Raw genomic sequence first — 19048 nt, 5'->3', positions numbered from 1 at the left:
TCAGGTAGTTTCCTCATTTGCATGCCCACAGAAGTCTTGGTACCTCCCTAAATTGTCTCTTGCCCCAGGGGGTGGTCACCCCCGCGCCCCCTCCAAGCCCCCCCCCATCTCAGGCTGCCTCCTCTAAGAGTCAACCTAATTCCCAAAGAGGAAACCGAGATGGGGGACCAGTCCCTCCCTTGTGTTTTGCTCCCTCTTGCCTGCACCTCTTCATGGCGCCCATCACACTGTGCTAGTAACCAGGCTGTGTGTGTGTGTGTGTGTGTGTGTGTGTGTGAATTTATAAAAAATCTAGGAGGAGTTCGTTGGCGTGTGGTGGGAAGGAGAAGCATGTAAGGGGGTGTGCATCTGCTGTCAGGCAGCGCAGATTTGTGTGAGCGTCCCAGACATCTCTGTGCGACGCCAGATCCACTGAGTGTGTTACAGACATTCAATACTTTCTGATATTAGGATTCATGTTTATAATTTAGTGTAGGGAAGGAAACAGTTTTCCTGTATGTCCTTGGGGTCCCTGGGTGGGGCTGAAAATGAAACCGACAAAGAGATTAGCAGGAGAGAAGGATACACATGTGTTTAACATGAGTTTTATGTGACAGGAGAACCTTCAGGCGGAAATAGAGACCGGAGGGAACAGTGAGGCCTGGGCTTGAATGCTGGACTCACGCAGGCTGCACAGTCACGTAGGAACGTGTTAGAGCAGAGAGTACGCGGCAATCGGAGTGAACTGGGGGAACTTAGTGAATCCTGCGTGTTAGGGTTCCTCTCTGTGTCCCTTTGTCTTCAGAGATAAGGCAGGCGCTTCTCAGAGGAAGAGGGTGGAGGTAGAGGAAGAGCTCCTAAGGATCTTGCTCCTACTGTTCTCTGCAACTCCTTCAGTTTAAAATATTCAATATGCCATATTTTCAAGCAGCCTGTCCTGAAGCCCATCATTAGTGAAGCACCGCTCAAATTGCATCACTCAAATTAGAAACTCTTTGAGATTTTAATACTTGCTCCATGAAAAAACGGAATTTAGTGGTCAAATTAGTTTGATAAACTCAAGGTGGAATGAAGTTAAACTTTGTAATGTGTGCTTTATTTTTTTATTTTTTATTTTTATTTTTAAGTTTTGTTTTGTTTTGTTTTGTAATGTGTGCTTTACTCTCGCCCTGCAGTACCCCCTCCCTCGAACCTCCAAGCGTGCCGATGTGCATGGTGAATCTCCAAAAGTGAATCCAGTATTCGACATTTCCCAATCCCTTTTGGCCACGGCATTCTCTCCTCTTCAGGCGCCGGGGAACACAGTGTGGAGACACTTGATTTCATGGTTGAGAGTAAAACACGTTACCAGTGTCATCACCCATTAACCGCCTGATTTTTATCGCGTCCGTAAGCCTTGCTGTCTTCATTTGCACACGCGGGTGATTCCTTTCCTCTGTCTCATGTTGCTGGCCAGACACAGACGTCTAGAAAACGTTTGGGAGTCCCCGGTAGATGAACAGTTAGCATCGTTAGTAACCCCAGAGCTGCCCATTCATCTTCAGAGCCGCATCGCCTTGCAGAGCACCGGGCACCCCAAAGCCTTCCCTCCTGCTCGTGGCCGTTGCCCCTTAACAGCACCCGCCAGTGTCTGGCCGCCGCCCTGCCGTTTATCATCTGCTTGTGAAAAACATAAATGAGACAAAGAAGAAACAAGGCTGAAGTAGGTAACGGTCCAGGGCTCCTGGTCTCTAACATGCCCAAGTGGAGCGGAAGGAATGCTCAGGTGGCAACAGATACGGGCTTTGAGCTTTCTTACCGGGCTGATGAGGACAAAAGTCCTTGTCACGCGCTCCTTTATTTTTTCACTTAGAAAAGCAGCTGCATTGCCATCGGTATTCTTGATGTATGTGGATCTGACGTGTGTTGACCCGGTGCTCGGCCCGCTGCGCTGAGTGCCGTGTGGCTGCAGCACTGTCTCCCGGGCTGGGTGCCCCGACGTCCCGGGGTGCCCTGCCGCCCGACCGCTACCTGGGGGCCAGGGCAGCTGTGGGTGCTTCTGGGAGGAGCAGTAAGAAACGCTGGGTTCTTGAAATGAGCCAGATGTTTTTATTTTCAAAGGAAAAGATCACACGTGGCGAAGTATTTATGTATTTGCGAGCTTCCCAACAGAAGGCTGCAAGAGAACCTTCCAGGGCCACGGGCCACGGAAGCCAAGGGGACAGCACGGCCTTCCCCGCCCCGGGCTCGCAGGTGGCGCAGGAGGCTCCGGCCCGGCTCGGGGCCCAGCGGCTGCACCTGTAGGCTACGCACCTGCAGGCGAGGGTCAGCGCCCCGGGACCTGCTGCCCCGCGGACGTGCCTCCCCCGGGCCTTCCTGCCTTCCTGCCCACCTTCCCAACAATACGGCCAGTAACACACGCACAAAATGGGTGATTTTTGAAAACGGTGCCTTAGAATGGGTGCCTGTGCACCCTTCAGGAATACTTTTTGGACACACTCAAAATGAAAACAAAACGGCCACCTCTTGCACAAGAAGCCACGTACCCTGGGGTCCCTGCCTCACTGGTGCCAAGGCTCGCCTTGGCGCCCCTCGGACCTGCTGCGGCCCAGCCTCCCCCGCCGTGCTGTCCTGGGACCTGGGACTCCGAGTCCCTACAGGATCCTATAGATTAACAAATCCGGGTCACAGAGACCCGGAGACCTGTGGGGGGAGAGGGGGACGGCGGGGTGCCCAGGGGAGAGGGAGGCCAGGGGGAGAGGGAGGGGGAAGGACAGGGGGGGAGGCCCGGGGGAGGGGGAGGGGGGGGAGGCCCAGGGAAGGGGGAGGCCCCGGGGAGGGGGAGGGGGAGGCCCGGGGGAGGGGGAGGCCCCGGGGGAGGGGGGCCGCGGGGGAGGGGGGCCGTGGGGAGGGGGAGGCCCGGGGGAGGAGGAAGGCCCCGGGAAGGGGGAGGCCCGGGGGAGGGGGAAGGCCCCGGGAAGGGGGAAGGCCCCGGGAAGGCGGAGGCCCGGGGGAGGGGGAAGGGCCCGGGGAGGGGGAGGCCCGGGGAGGGGGAAGGGCCCGGGGAGGGGGAGGCCCGGGGAGGGGGGCCGCGGGGAGGCGCTGCAGGCTCCGGGCCGCCCCCGGGGGTCCCGCCGACGCCCCTGCGCAGCCCCTGCCCGCAGCGCCCCCGTCCCCGGCCGCCGCCCGTCCGCGGGGAGCCCCGAGGCCCCGGGAAGCGAAAGTGAAAGTCCTGCGGGAGGCGCGCCCCGGGGAGCGAGCGGGGAGCCGGCCCGGGCGTCCGCCTCCGGGTTCCCGCCGCCTCAGGGCCCCGCCGCTCGCCCAGCCGGACGCCCGCCCTGCGCCGTAGGTGGGTGCGCCCTGGGCTGGGGGGGCGGGGGCGGGGGGCAGCGGACGGGTCCCCCCGCGGCCCGAGGCGGCCGCGTGCGCCGGTGCCCCTCCCCCTCCCCGCTTGCACCGGGAAAGGCCCGAGTCCCCTCCCGGCCGCGCAGGGGGCCCGGACCCCGACCCCTGGGGCCTCGCGCTCCCGGGCGGCTGCCGGGGCGGCTGCCGGGGCGGCTGCGGGCGCTGCGGCCACGCCTTCCTCCTGCACAACCTGCGACTGGGAGCTCAGTCTGGTCCCCGCGGCCCGCGGCACAGACGCCCTGGGGACAGGCGGGTGACACTGCTGGGGGCTGCCGAGGTGACAGGGGCGCTGTGGGCGGAGGGGCTGCTGAGGTGACAGGGGGCGCTGCTGGGGGAGGGGCTGCTGAGGTGACAGGGGCGCTGCTGGGGGAGGGGCTGCTGAGGTGACAGGGGCGCTGCAGGCGGAGGGGCTGCTGAGGTGACAGGGGGCGCTGTGGGTGGAGGGGCTGCTGAGGTGACAGGGGCGCTGCTGGGGGAGGGGCTGCTGAGGTGACAGGGGGCGCTGCTGGGGGAGGGGCTGCTGAGGTGACAGGGGCGCTGTTGGGGGAGGGGCTGCTGAGGTGACAGGGGGCGCTGCTGGGGGAGGGGCTGCTGAGGTGACAGGGGCGCTGCAGGCGGAGGGGCTGCTGCGGTGACAGTGACTGCCAACGTAGTGGCTTGGAAACCACACATTCGGGGCCCGGGTGGCGCCATGCCTGAGCCTGGGCCTGTGGCTCCGGGGTGCTCCTGGGTCCTGGGTTCGAGGCCCTCGCCAGGCTCCCTGCCCCGCGGGCCGCTGCCGCTGCTCCGCGCCGGGCCACACGGTCTCTGCCTCAAGTAAATGAGTAGAGTCTTTACAAAGAAGCAGGGAAGGACGGGAGCGCTGTTCGGGGCGACGGGCTCCGTGCCCATGTTGGCCCCGTCGTGGGTTGGCCCAGGCCCCGTCGCCCGGCGCTGCGGGGAGCCGCCCGCGAGGTGCGGGCCCATGTGTGTGCAAGCCCGCGCACACGTACAGCCGCGTGTCTGTCCCCCTCTGCGTGCGGGGAGCCTGAGGTCACGCTCCCAGTGCCAGTGCCAGTGCAGAGCGGCCGTTCTGGGTCCGTCCGTCTGTCTCTGAGGCGCGTGTCTGGGCGGGAGCACCGGCTCCTCTGACCCTCACTCCTTACTGGAAAATCCCCTTCATGCCCCTTGGGCCCGGGAGCTCCAGGCTTCTCGTAGTTTCCTGCTCTGCAGGTGGAAGAGCCCGTGCCCCGGAACCGGGCCCTCCCAGTGGAGGACAGGTGAGGCATCTGCAGCCGGTGCGCTACGGTCCCCTCTGCTTCTGGACGCTGCTTGTGTGGACACTAACTTTTTTTTTTTTTTTAACCAGTTTTCTATTTTCTTTTTTTTTTTTTTTTTTAAGGAGGAAGAAATCTTTTCCCTGTTTCTTCTACAAGAAGGGTGAGAATCCAGCTACTGGAAATTTGAGAGGATTATATCACAAACCAGTTACTAAAGTGCTTCTGAGACAATAAAGACATGATACTCCTTTTCTCATGTTTGATCTGGGACCTTTCCATCTCAGTGAATTCATTTGCAGGCAAATGTCCTTTATTTTTTATTTTTATTTATTTTTATTTTTTTGTGCCATGGATTCCTTCCCAGTCTGATAAAGCCCATGGGCCTTTAAAAATAGTTTTTAAATGTATAAAATAAAATATATAGAATTACAAAGAAGCAAATTATATCGAAATACAATGATGAGAATATTAAAAACATCTTTGACATAGTAATATATATCAATATATTACAGTGTATTATAAGACCTGGTGGTGAGTTTAATGACTCTCATAATTTTGAAGGAAGGTTTTACACAAACAGCATTTCAGGATACCTGCAAGAGTTACAATGATTTTTGAAGATATTTGTGCCATTTTGGCAGCTTTGGTCACAGGTGCTGCAAAGACCATGTGGCTTCTTATTTGTACTCATATTTTAAGAGAATACTAACTTTTAATCAAAGATTATTAGAAGTAAAGATGTAATTTTTTTCTTGTTTAGGTTTGTGGACTAGGGAGGATTTGTGAAAATGTACGTGTGAGGGGCTTCTGGGTGGCTCCATCAGTAAAGCATCTGACTCTTGATTTCAGCCTGGGTCTTGATCTCAAGGTCAGGGGTTTGAGCCCCACCTTGAGCCCCATGCTAAGTGTGGAGCCTACTTAAAAGTTTTTTTTGGGGGGGGGGATCCCCAGCTGGCGCAGCGGTTTGGCGCCTGCCTTTGGCCCAGGGCGCGATCCTGGAGACCCGGGATCGAATCCCACGTGGGGCTCTCAGTGCATGGAGCCTGCTTCTCCCTCTGCCTGTGTCTCTGCCTCTCTCTCTCTCTCTCTCTCTCTCTGTGACTATCATAAATAAATAAATAAAAAGTTTTCTTTTCTTTTTTTTTTAAAGAACTATGGTAGGGACGCCTAGGTGGCTCAGGGGGTGAGCGTCTGCCTTGGGCTCAGGGTGTGACCCCAGGTCCTGGGATTGAGTCCCGTGTTGGGCTCCCTGCATGGAGCCTGCTTCTCCCTCTCCCTGTGTCTCTGCCTCTCTCTCTGTGTCTCTCATGAATAAATAAATAATATGTTAAAAAAAACAACTACTATACATGTAGAGGAGAGGTATTTGAGGGGGTCCTTTTTACTCCATTTACATTTGGAAAATGCAATAGGAAGAATTAGATGTTTAAATCAAAACCTTTGAAAAGACAAAAATTGAAATCTTTTCAAATGGGGCATCATATTATGATTAAGATATGAACCTCAAAGGAATATTAATGCCTGCTATTTTCTATTATTGTGTTGAAAAGCAAAGAATTTTTAGAATTCTTTTATACATTTACAGACGCTACAGTTATTTGAAATATAGACTTGGTTCAAATATAAGCCACATGACAATAAAGGCTTTGATGATAAGACAAAAGATATAGCAAAGAAGAGGCGTTTCTTCTGTAAAAAGGTAAAAGTTATTTCTTTCTTCTTGAATTTATATATATGTACTATTTTTAAAAATATTTACTTTTTAACAATAATTAGGTAATCATGGCAGATGATGGACCTAGGGAAAAACGAGTTTTTTGGGATCCTTGGTCAAGTGAAGAGGTAACGAAAAATGAACTAAGAAAGGTAAATATTACTAGATATTGTTAAAATTATTTTATATCTATAAGTTCTGCAGTAAAGCCTGTTTTATATGTGTTTGCCTAACATTACTTTGAATTTGGGAAGATATTAAGGTTTTCTTTTTTTTTCTTTTTTCTTTTTTTTTAGATATTAAGGTTTTCATTGTAAGGCTTAGAATATTAGCTATCTTTTCCTCCCCTCCTTCCTTTCTTTGATTTGCACCTAGAAGTTAAGGACTTAGTTAGCAATTATCTGATCAGACCCAAGAGGGGAGGGAGACTCAGGTGGCTTGAGCCACTTACCCAGGGCCATATGTCTGGCATGTCTATACTGTGGGAATCACAGCAAAAAATTTTTTTAATTAATGCCAAGTAACATATGTCTACAATTACAGTGCAATTTCCTTATTTCCTTATTTTTTTAGAAATGTGTTTATTTATTTTAGAGAGAATGCAAACACGAGCTGCTGGGGGTGGGAGAAGAGGGAGATAGAGCCCCAAGGTGAGTCCATGCCGAGTGCAGAGCCCAACACTGCGGAGTCTCAGGACTCGGAGATCATGACCTGAGCTGACACCAATCAGACGCTCAACCGACTGCGCCACCCAGGTGCCCCTAACTTAAAAGTGATATTGTTGTCACAAATGGCCAGGAAGGCAGTTAATAAGGTTGAGGTCTGGCTCTCAATCCATGCTCTACAAAATCATCTGTGACTTTGGTTTTGTGGAAAGGTAGTTTCACTGCTTGTATAGAGGAAATAATAATACTTGTCAGAAGTAGAAGAATCAATAGGTCATGATGTCTTCCTTCGCCTTTATTAGGGCGATAGGAATGTAGCTTCTTGGATTCATTTAGAAGAATGAGGTCAGCGGCTGTTTAATTTTTTGGTGCTGTTTGATTTTTTTAGAGATTAACTGACAGATTCACAAAGGAAAATATTCAACTAAAGGAGGAGATCCAAAGGCTCGAAGCTGAGTTACAGGAGGCCACCAGAAACTCCCAGGTATCTCTAATTATTTTATGTGTCACATTTTTAGTTGACACCATTTTTCAGAAAAGCCAATTTAATGATACAGAATTCACCTTTGAAACATTGTGGTCATTGTCTGTCTGTGTCAAATAAAGTCTTTAAAAAATAAAAATAAAAAACATTGTAGCCATTGATGGCACCATGGTTTGTAGTAGCTCTAAAATGAAAACAACTCAACTCTCCATAGTAGAATGAATTATTAATTTGAAGTGTATTGACAAAATGGAATATGACACAGCGACAATGAACAGAATATAACCACATGCAAGCCTCATGGATGAACTTCATAAGCACAGTGTTGAGCCAAAAAAGATAAACGAGGGCATATCATGTACTTGCATTTAAATAAGCACAAGAGCAGGGTGTTAGAAGTTAGCATCTGGTTGCCCTTGGAGGCAGGTAGGAACTGGAAGGGAACCAAAGGAGGCTTCTGGGGTGTTGGTCATGTTCTGTTTATTGATCAGGGCTCTGGTCACATGCATGTGATCACTTTGTAAAATTTCATCTGGCTGTATATTTCTTTTTTCTTTTTTTTTTTTTTTAATTAATTTTTATTGGTGTTCAATTTACCAACATACAGAAAAACACCCAGTGCTCATCCCGTCAAGTGTGGCTGTATATTTCTGATAATACACATTTAAAATTTTTGTATATGCTTTTATTTTTTAATGTATGTGTATGTTAATGCAAAAACAAAAAAAATATTCGTCGTTATCAGTCACTTTTGGATCAAATTATTGGTCTTCTCACTAAATTCTTTTATTGCTCTTCTAATCCAAGTAATTTAAATGAATTTCACAGTTTTTATAAAAAATCGGACATATGTCTTCACCATTTAAATTTTCTCCGAAATTTTCCTGTATTTGAATTAGACATAACTTTTCACCCCTTTTTGCTTTCTTTTTTAAGATTTTATTTATTTATTTGAAAAAGAGCAAGAGAATGAGAAAGAGAAAGAGAGAGAGAGCATGAGCAGAGGGTAGGGGCACAGGGAAGGGGGAGGAGCAGACTCCCTGCTGAGCAGGAGCCGATGCTGGACTTGACCTCAGGACCTGAGTCAAAGACAGACACTTAGCCGACTGAGCCACCCAGGTGCCCCTCTCCCCATTTTTGTCCATAACAACTCATTGTTCAGACAAACAAACAAACACCTGTCTTTAAACAACTTAAATGCTTAAAACGTTGTCACTTTTTGTTTCTGAAATGGGGGGTAGGATATTGAATATCTGGAAGTGAGGTTCCCGTGTTTATGGGACATAGGGAACACTCCGTTACCGTCCTGGCTGGAGAGGAATCACTTCACCCTCTAACTCACGGGGCCTCGGGAACCCAGCCAGTTCAGCCAGTCCGATTTCCAGAGGACTGAAACTGAGGTCTAGAGAGCATAGGTGAGTTGCTTCTGGCCAAGTGTGCCCAAGACCAAAATCAGGCACTCTCGTTCCAGAAAGCTTTCGACTTTTCAGAGTATATTGGGTATTTCCACATTATTGGGAAACACTGCCTTTTCTCAGACACTGCCAGTTGTTTTGAAATTGGACTTACAGTAATCAAATTCTACAGAGGTTAAGTGTGAAGATACAGGGCAAATGTGAGAAATGTGAAATTAGGTCAAATAACTTATTGACTCTTTCTAACCCCTTTGTGAGAACACAAACATTTTCTTGCAGCGTGTAAAATGATTATGGGAAATAGAAATGCAAACAACATGGGGTGCCTGGGGGGCTCAGCGGTTGAGCGTCTGCCTTCAGCCCAGGCCGTGATCCCAGATTCCCAGGATCCAGTCCCATGTCGGGCTTCCCGCAGGGACCTGCTTCTCCCTCTGCCCGTGTCTCTGCCTCTCTCTCTGTGTCTCTCAGGAATAAAAAAAGAAAGAGAGAAAGAAAGAAATGCAAACAACAGATTCATTTGTGCATTTATATATAGTTGTGTATGTCTGGTAATCCCAGTGATTTTAACAGATAAGTCTAACCATGTAACTTTACCCTTCAGCTTATGAATTTTGTTGGTGGTGTCCCTTCGCATTTTTACAGACCTAAGTTTGATAATGGTTAAAATATTGATGGGCAGGTGTTGGAGAAAGGGGAATTTAAATTTGATAATTAAAACATAATTCAGGAGTCTTTCTTTTGGGATGAAATTATCCGGGTTAGCTATCAAAATACACATGGCATATACTCAACTATTTTATACTGCTTTGTCGTGAACGTATGTCTAATGATTCCCTTGTAAGAGAGCCTATTATTAGTACGGTTGTTTAAGAGGTACTCCTCTACAGGAGCGATGTAGGCTTTAGAATCTAACACCATACAATATTGGCTAGTTTAAACATTGATTAGAAAAAGTGAGAGATTACATATTTATAATTTCATCTGGGAAATAATATTAAAGGATCAGCATCTGATTACATTCCTGAGTACTTACCTAGGAAGAAGTAATTACTAAAGATATTAAATAAGACTGCACTTGGTATTCTGTGGGATTCTGAAATCAGTGGAGGATGAATTATTGGACGATCAAATCACATTATCACAAGAAGGGCTTAAGTTATTTCTTGTCTTGATTTTAATCAAACATTTCTGTTTAAATTAGATTAAAGAGGATATTCCTGAAACAAAGGTGAAGTTCACATCTTTAGAGAACCCTGAGACTGACAGCCAGTTTTTAAACATCTCCTGTTCATTTCAAGTGAGCTCGCCAATTTTTTATGAGCTACAGAAAGGGCAAGCTCTTATCACCTTTGAAAGAGAAGAAGGTACGAGTAATGTTCAAAAATTTGACTATGTTGGGGATCCCTGGGTGGCTCAGTGGTTTAGCGCCTGCCTTTGGCCCAGGGCACGATCCTGGGGTCCCGGGATTGAGTCCCACGTCGGGCTCCCGGCGTGTGGCCTGCTTCTCCCTCCTCCTGTGTCTCTGTCTCTCTCTATCTCTCTCTCTGTCTATCATAAATAAATAAATAAATAAATAAATAAATAAATAAATCTTAAAAATTTTTTTTTACTATGTTGCTTTTGGAAATCGCTGAGACTTCCAAAGAGCTTTCTTAGATATTTGGCTATTGCTTTAAAATTTTTACATCTATCATCTCATCTCATCTCATCTCATCTCATCTCATCTCATCTCATCTCATCTCATCTCATTTCATCTCATGGCGATACCTTGGGGCAGACAGGATTATCCTCATTTGATGATGAGAAAACTGGGACATTAACTGCCATGAATGTGATCACCTGTTGAGAACATGACGATCCTGGGACTCAAGCCCAGGTGTTGTGACGTCCAATACCAGTGTCTCTCTGCTCCACCTGCTACCTCAAAATGGTGTTAGCAAGAATGTCTTAAGCTGATAGAGCTCCATAGAGTTCCCCCAGAGTTCTCACAGATGGCTCCTCTTACGCTCACGTGACCGGGAGGAGAGTTACTATTTATTTACTTATTTTTAAAGATTTTATTTATTTATTCATGAGAGATATATATAGAGAGAGAAGCAGAGATACAGGCAGAGGGAGAAGCAGGCTCCATGCAGGGAGCCCGACGGGGGACTCGATCCCAGGTCTCTAGGATCATGCCCTGGGCCGAAGGCAGGCGCTAAACCGCTGAGCCACCCAGGGATCCTGAGAGTTACTATTTACATATTATAGCTAAGGACACAGATTCTTGGGTGTGTAAGTGACTTACCTAAGGGCACATGACCAGTGAATGGAAAGAGCCCAAGAGTCAGCGATTTGGAAACGGGCCCTGACGTTTGCTGAGTCTGCTGTAGGACCCTGTTCCGAGCCGGAGCATGCTAGGGAGGACAATCTGGCCTTCAGTGCCAACGTTGCCCATTTTTAGATATGGGATTTGGGTTGGGTTCTTTCTGAATCTCAGAGTTTTCTGGCAGGCCTTAAGACAGTGCCTACTTTATGGGGTTGGGCTGAGTATTAAATCAGAAATGCTGTTACACGGTGTCTGACACAAAATAAACAGTAGATGTTAGCAGTCATTATTGCCACTCCTTGGGAGTTTTCCAGATAAGGAAACTGAAACTTAGGAAAGATAGAGAACTTGTTCAAGGTCCATACGGTTAAAAATCGCGAAACTGAGAGCCACACCTTGAGTACCCATGAGCATTGTACTGGACCAACAGTCCTCACAGCAGGTCACTCTCTCCAGCTTTTATTCTTTATCTGTCCAGTTATGGGGTGGGATTGGACGGTTTTAAGCCCTTCCAGTGTTCATATTCTGAGAATCTAGGATTATAACTTGTATCTCCTTAGACCTGGTCTGTCACTACAGCCTGAATAGAAATATTAAAAAGAAGAGCATCTTAGCAGATCAGCATATGCAACCACTGTCGGTTCACCTTGGGTCCACCTGGGTCTGCGCTGCAGCCGAGGGCAGAGACGGGGGCCAGGGGCTCTGTGTAGGCAGTTGGCAGTGGTAATGGAGATACAAACAAAAGACAGAAGAGAGGATGTGGGAGGCGGGAATTCTCAGCTGCATCAGATCACCAGATGTTGGAGGCTGGGGAGGAGGGTGTGGGAGAGAAAGAGGATCATCTAAGGATGACTTCGTTGGCAGTTTCTGTTATTGTTGCCTGTTGTCATTAACAAAAGAAAGTCATAATTCAAGTTATGGAGTCATATCGTGGTACAGTGAGTGTGAATTCCCACATGGCTGCGCCCTGCCTCTCGGCCTGTTTCGTCCTTCAGCCGCGGTGTGTCTGGTTGTCACGAACAAATGACATTTGTCAGGCCGGGGTGGGCATCCCTTATCTTTGTGACAAATTAGTGTAAGCGGCCCTGTGTTAACCACTGAAACGTTATAAACTCTCATGTCCCACAATTAGAAATGAAATGCACACCCACATTCATTTTAAACCTGAAATGTCACTGCTGTCTGGATTTCTAATGATTTGGGGCATAACTACAGTACTGAGCCTCTCCCATGCGCACTGATAAATTAGCTTTGATAGTTTTGTGATTGGTACAGGCTATCATTTTAAATAAATGATCTCAAGACATTCTAGCAAAAGGAGAATTCCTCATTAAATACAGCCAAAAATAAATAAATAAATAAACACAGCCAAAAAATAAAAAAGACTCACACTTTGATGTTCAAGCTTATGTGGTCTTTAATATGTCATCCTTAGGAAAGACGAAAATGAACATTTATTTCTTTGGTGTTTATAGCATATCAAAGAGGAGTGGCAAATGATAAATAAGATTGTCAGAATGCCACTGGCCCACACAACTTTTTCCAGCTTACTCAACGCCGAAGAAGTTTCTGGCTGTGCTTTAATTAATGCACTAAGGGAATTCTCTCATCATTCTGTTAACAGGAATTCCAAAGGGCGTGTGGCTGAGCTGAAATAATAGATGAATTTCTGAAGCATCACCAGGCTTATCTCTTAAGAGATGAATCTGGAACTTGATGAGATTTTCTACATTATACTTTTTTTCCAGTTTTGCTGAGAAATCATTGATACATATCACAGTCTAAATTTCAGGTGTATGGCATGGTGATTTGCATATATTGTGAAATGGTGACCGAAGCAGGTGTAGCCAACATCTATCTTCTCATATAGATGCAATAAACAGAGCTCTTATAGATTCAACAAAAGGGGCAAAAAACTTTTTTTGCTTGTAATGAGCATGCTTAGGATCTGGTCTTGTAATAAGCTCTCCTGGATAACACACAGCAGCGTTAGTTGTGGTCACCATGTTGTACATTACATCCCTGGAACTTAGTTATCTTTTAACTGGAAGTTTGTACCTTTTTGACTACTTTGTGATTTTTGCTGATATATTTTGACATTTCAATATTAATATATCTATTTGCCACTTTGGTGACAAGACCATTATCACTTGAAAGTCCTAGGAAAATTTTTTAAAACATTAGATCCTTTAAGATTAAAGGACATTTAAAATACCTATAATAATTTGTTTCTTAAACCAAAAGTGAAAACATCTATTAAAATCCTGGCAATTAGGGGGATCCCTGGGTGGCTCAGCGGTTTGGCACCTGCCTTTGGTCCAGGGTGTGATCCTGGAGTCCCGGGATCGAGTCCTGCATCAGGCTCCTGGCATGGAGCCTGCTTCTCCCTCTGCCTGTGTCTCTGCCCCTCTCTCTGTCTCTCTATGTCTCTCACGAATAAATAAATAAAATCTAAAAAAAAAAAAGAAAGTTTAAAAAAAAAAAACCCGGATTCCAGCTCAAACTTCTCAGCCTTAAAAAAAAAAAAAAAAAAAAAAAAAAGATCCTGGCAATTAATACTCCAAAATTATTTTTCAGTTGCCCAAAATATCATCAGGATGGGGAAACATCATATACAGATAGAAGATGTAGATGTGGAGATTGTGGCCAAGCCAGTTCCATTAAATTCAGGAGTCAGATTCCAGGTAACATGGTGATTAAGGCTTGTTAGGATTCTGTTGGGTGTGAACACTCTTCTCATCCGTATTCCTGAACATGAACTGATTTCCCAGGTCAATGAAGAAGTGTCTAAGGTGAAGATCAATGTTAGTGAAATTCCCAACGCACTGCCTGAGGACCAGATGAGAGACAAGCTGGAACTGAGCTTCTCTAAGTCCCGGAACGGAGGTGGAGAAGTGCTGTGTGTGCAGTACCATAGGCCATCCCGCAGCGCCGTGGTCACCTTTATGGAGGCTGGAGGTAGTCACCCGTGGAGGCAGCTACGAAAGACTCTACCGTTCAATCGTGTGCTGCCATTTATTTTCTATTCTTTTTCCTTTTTTTTTTTTTTTTTAAACATGTATTTATTTTGGAGAGTGAGAGAGAGCAAGGCGGGAGGGGCAGGGAGAGGGAGAGTCTTCGGCAGCCCCGTGCTGGGCACAGAGCCCCATGGAGAGGCTCCATCTCACAACTTTGAGGTCAGGACCTGAGCAGAAACCAAGAGTGTGACACTTAAACAACTGTACCACCCAGGCACCCCTATGATCTGCCGTTTCTGAAAGTATTCCTTTTCTGTTCTTTTTTTGGAATTTACTTGACAGCATAATAATAGGGGATTTTTAAAGAAAAATGTTATAAAATGGTAGGGTCCTGAAAATGATTTCTGTGAATGCTACTGAGAATAATACTACATATAACAGGTACTTCAATCCTATTGCATCCTCATCCTTCATTCTAGTGCCCAAGGACATGGGCATGTATTTCCTCTGAACCGCAGCACAACTCTGGAGATCCGTGTTATACTCACTTCATTGGTGAGGAAACGGAGTCCTAGGGACAGTAAATAACTTACCCCCAATCACAGTGAGTATGTGGCAGAGAAATCTAAAAATGTATATAGAGAAAACCGTCACTTCCATCCCATCAATTTTGACAGATGAGGGTCTCTTAGGTGGAGAGAATAGATTGCAGGGAAGACAAGCTGTTACCTTTATAGGTAGAAATGGATTTTTACTCAATCATCTGAGCGATATTTACATTCTTATGATTAAAAATATAAAATTCTACAGATGCTTTTGTTAATGTGCCCAAGTGATTCTCCAAGGAAAAAATATCTTACTCCAGTTAATCCAGTTTTTAGGGTTTCTCCTGGGATTGCACATGTAATAGAAATCCAGTGATACAATTTAAAAAATACTGTTTTTCATAAGAGAGTAACACATTCTTTTCAAAGAAAATTGAGATAATAGAGAAGAACATTAATTTAGTAAAAATGGAGACATTTCACTACACGTCCCTTCTTCTACTATGTAGTTAGTTATGGTTAGTTGAATGTCTTTCTAGATCTTTCTGGAATTGCTGGAGCATATGGTGATTCTATGTTTAATGTTTTGAGGAACTGCCATACTGCTTTCCACACTGGCTGTAGCATTTTATGTTCCTACTAACAGTGAACCAGGGATTCAGTTTCTCTACATCCTCACCAGCAGGGGCCTGCTCTCAATCACCGCACCATATTGCTCACCCGAGATGGACTGGGGAGAGGAGAAAAAGCAAAGTGATAGGATATTCCTAAGAACTGTTTCCGTTAAACTTTATGCAATCTGAAACATTACCTATTTTCCCTCTAGGAGAAAAATGCTGCTAAAAATAAGTCTGGTTATTCTTTGTGTTAGAGGAAACTGATGAATTTTTGTTACTTGCCTTCACTTTCTAGATGACATCCAACCGCCCCACCCTGCCCCCGTTGGTTAACATCATTATATCAGTTTACTGAATAATATTATATATTAGGTGCAAGATGCCTAAGTAATTTTATATATAAAAATATAGGAATAAAATAATTTATATCGTGTATATTGTAAAAAATATATATGTATAATATTCTAATCATAATTTTCAATTATGCTTCTTGAGAAACTGGGAAACTCACATGTTGTTAGGATGAAGGGGTTACATTTTTGCAGGTGGTTATTGCATTTTGTGTACCTCAGGGTAGATCTGTCTGAGGCCATCACAGCCCTTGCATTGATTGCAGTGGATAGTTCAAGATGGAAGGATCTGTTTAAACCCATTATTGTTTGGACTTACATTTTTCAAAATACACAATTTTGTATTTTTGTGTGTACTGTGGATCGTAGAATTCTTAAGAACATAATCACTCAAATTCACTGTGTAGTGTGGTGTTCTGTTTGAAGGAAGTTTTAACTTTGGTTAAAAATGTCTGTGATATAAAAAAGAAAATGATTTTTTAAAAATTTACTTCCAGTTGCTGACAAGATTTTGAAAAAGAAAGACTATCCGCTTTATATAAATGAAAACTGCTACAACGTCATTGTTTCTCCATACACAGAAACACATTTGAAACACTTTCAGGTAAAGTCGTCTCTTTTCTTTCATTTTGGGAACTTACTGCTCAACCCCACCCCACAAAAAATAGAAAAGTTGTGAGTCTGCTAATGTTGAATCTTATTAGTGAGCAACAGCAAAATAGTTTCTTCATATCTGCTTGCTGCAAATAAGTTTCTCTTTTTAAAAAGTATTTTAATGCAAAACTGTACCGTATTCTATTCCTTACACACTTCTTAAAACCTGAAATTATTCAGATAATGGCATCATATTTTTGCGTGTGGAGACATAGCTGCATTTCTCTCATGTGTTTACTGTCATTGGGCATTAAAACTGATTCTTTCCACTCATTTTCTCTGAACTCACTATGTTTACCCCGACCTGTTCCTTTTCTCTGTGGCTTCCTTGGGTACTATTTATTTTTTATTTTTTTAAATTTGCAGTAAGCAAAATTTTATTTCAAAATCGTATTTTGCTGTATAGTTCTTAAAATATGTTATAGAACATCATGTAGGTATTCTTTAATACTTTAACATATATTTTATTTATTTTATTTTTATTTTTTAATAATAAATTTATTTTTTATTGGTGTTCAATTTGCCAACACACAGAATAACACCCAGTGCTCATCCCGTCAAGTGCCCCCCTCAGTGCCCGTCACCCATTCACCCCCACCCCCTGCCCTCCTCCCCTTCCACCACCCCTAGTTCATTTCCCAGAGTTAGGAGTCTTTATGTTCTGTCTTCCTTTCTGATATTTCTCACTCATTTTTTCTCCCTTCCCTTCTATTCCCTTTCACTATTATTTATATTCCCCAAATGAATGAGAACATATAATGTTTGTCCTTCTCCGATTGACTCATTTCACTCAGCATAATACCCTCCAGTTCCATCCACGTTGAAGCACATGGTGGGTATTTGTCGTTTCTAATGGCTGAGGAATATTCCATTGTATACATAAACCATATCTTCTTTATCCATTCATCTTTCGATGGACACCTGGAAAACTGTGTGGAGGTTCCTCAAAGAGTTAAAAATAGACCTGCCCTATGACCCAGCAATTGCATTGTTGGGGATTTACCCCAAAGATACAGATGCAATGAAACTCCAGGACACCTGCACCCCGATGTTTATAGCAGCAATGTCCACAATAGCCAAACTGTGGAAGGAGCCTCAGTGTCCTTCCTTGGGTATTAAACCGCAGCCCTGTCCACCTGGTCACCCTCCTGAAAGCCACTCAAATGCTCAATTCTTAGTTTTGCTCCACCTCCCCCATTCATGCGGCCACTTGGTGCTTCTGCTTGCACCTCTGACTATCCTCTCCTGGTCCTTCTGTCCGCAGCGATGCCTCTTTCCTCTGCTCGTCCTAATGCCACCGGTTATCTTCCCGAAACTCAGACCCACCTCGGATATTCTCTTCCTGCAACATCTCCCTGAGGCTCTTGTCTCTTCCAAGATAATATTAGGCAGAGCTTATCAATATGAAGTTTTAGACCTCAAAGCTCTTGGAACGTTTTCTATTCATCTTTTAAACTTTCCTTCTTAGGTGTTTTCGGGAATATCGGAAAGGACGGTGCTTCTGACTGGGATGGAAGATCTTCAGATGATGGATGAAGAAATTTTGCAGGATTTAGTTAACATTCACTTTCAGCGGGAAAAGAATGGAGGTGGAGAAGTAGAAGTGGTCAAATGTTCTCTAGACCAACCTTGCATAGCGTACTTTGAAGAATAGAGGCAGGAGATTATATGGCTGGTAGAGCCTCTGAGCCCAAATCACCGTCAATATGTGACAAAAATAAATATCCTTTTCCTTTAAGGATATTAAGACCTGAATTCTTTAGTGCCCATTTATTCTTAGATACAAAATATATTTCCGTGTTTTTGAATTCCTCTTTGTTTCAAACTCTGGGGCATGTTTACAATACGTACTATGTGCACTGTATTAAAAACAGTTCTGTTTATTCATAAGTTATGTGGATCGGGGCCACGTCTCTTGAAATCAACCATAAGTGATGCAATTGTCCCCCTGCTGTGTTGGCTCATTTGGTCTGGGGCATGAGGGCCAATTCTCTTTTGGCCCTGGATCCACCAGTATGCAGACTTGACTCTGAACATTTCTCCCAAAGAAACGTTATATTCAGCTCTTTGTGATCTCTGTAGACTTTGAATTTCAAGGGACTTCAAGAGCAATCATTTCCCACTTTCCCATTGTGTAGAATGCTGTTCCACAGCCCCAAAAGTATTTTTCAGAGCTGAGTGTGGTCTTTTCACATAAATTTTCTTCACCCAGAGTATCAAGTGTCCCCTGATTCTTTCATCTCCAAATAGAACTTGCAAAGGCCATAATTTCCCTTCTTTTACACTTTTAATGGAAAAAATAAGGGAATGCCGTCCTTGGAATAAAGGGAGAAGTAAATGCAAAGCTAGAGGCTCATCACTCATCATGCTAGATGCTAAGGAATGCCTGAAGAGGAAAGCACAGCAGCTGCCTTTTAGGGGCTTACATTTTAGTTTGAGAGAGACCCAGTTCATTAGCATCCCACTGTTTCTAAGTTGTAGAAATTAAACAGTGAAATGCAAGGTTCTTATTTAGAGAAGGTAAAATTCTCTTTGGTAAAGAATGTTTGAACGGCTTTTATCCTAATATGGTATGTTACATAAAGAGCAAACAGTGGAAGTAAGTTCATATTAAAATGCTGGCAGAAATAAAATGTTTTAAAAAAATTCTAAGCCTAAACCTACCCAGTGCTGCCTGCCATCTAAAATAAAGGGAAAGCTAAAAGCAAAAGAAAGCA

At 45.0% G+C, this 19048-nt stretch overlaps 1 protein-coding gene and 1 long non-coding RNA gene across 15 annotated transcripts; one reads left to right on the top strand and one right to left on the bottom strand.

Moving 5' to 3' along the window:
• Positions 1 to 568: 568 nt before the first annotated feature.
• LOC140598989 (uncharacterized) lies at positions 569 to 2709 on the bottom strand. The gene is made up of 2 exons (XR_012001526.1): positions 1778 to 2709; positions 569 to 1635 (listed from the first exon to the last, which is right to left on the bottom strand). It is a non-coding gene; the product is annotated as an uncharacterized lncRNA (long non-coding RNA).
• A 460-nt stretch (positions 2710 to 3169) lies between these two features.
• On the top strand, positions 3170 to 18547 carry NMI (N-myc and STAT interactor). Of its 14 annotated transcripts, none has more exons than XM_072757750.1 (10): positions 3170 to 3307; positions 4745 to 4782; positions 6208 to 6321; positions 6399 to 6488; positions 7390 to 7485; positions 10102 to 10264; positions 13786 to 13892; positions 13980 to 14166; positions 16175 to 16281; positions 17800 to 18547. In XM_072757750.1, the coding sequence occupies exons 4-10, from the start codon at positions 6405 to 6407 to the stop codon at positions 17983 to 17985; spliced, it is 930 nt and encodes a 309-aa protein (XP_072613851.1). In that variant the 5' UTR covers positions 3170 to 3307; positions 4745 to 4782; positions 6208 to 6321; positions 6399 to 6404; the 3' UTR covers positions 17986 to 18547. The 14 variants fall into 14 exon arrangements, with proteins under 14 accessions (XP_072613851.1, XP_072613850.1, XP_072613845.1 ...); XM_072757749.1 differs by having other exon boundaries at positions 4745 to 4921; XM_072757744.1 differs by having other exon boundaries at positions 13980 to 14211; positions 17800 to 18086.
• The last annotated feature ends 501 nt before the right edge of the window (positions 18548 to 19048 follow it).

This window comes from Vulpes vulpes, chromosome 5, assembly GCF_048418805.1.
Source record: "Vulpes vulpes isolate BD-2025 chromosome 5, VulVul3, whole genome shotgun sequence".
In the NCBI taxonomy this organism is placed as follows: Eukaryota; Metazoa; Chordata; class Mammalia; order Carnivora; family Canidae; genus Vulpes; species Vulpes vulpes.
This window is presented reverse-complemented; position numbering and strand designations above follow the sequence as displayed.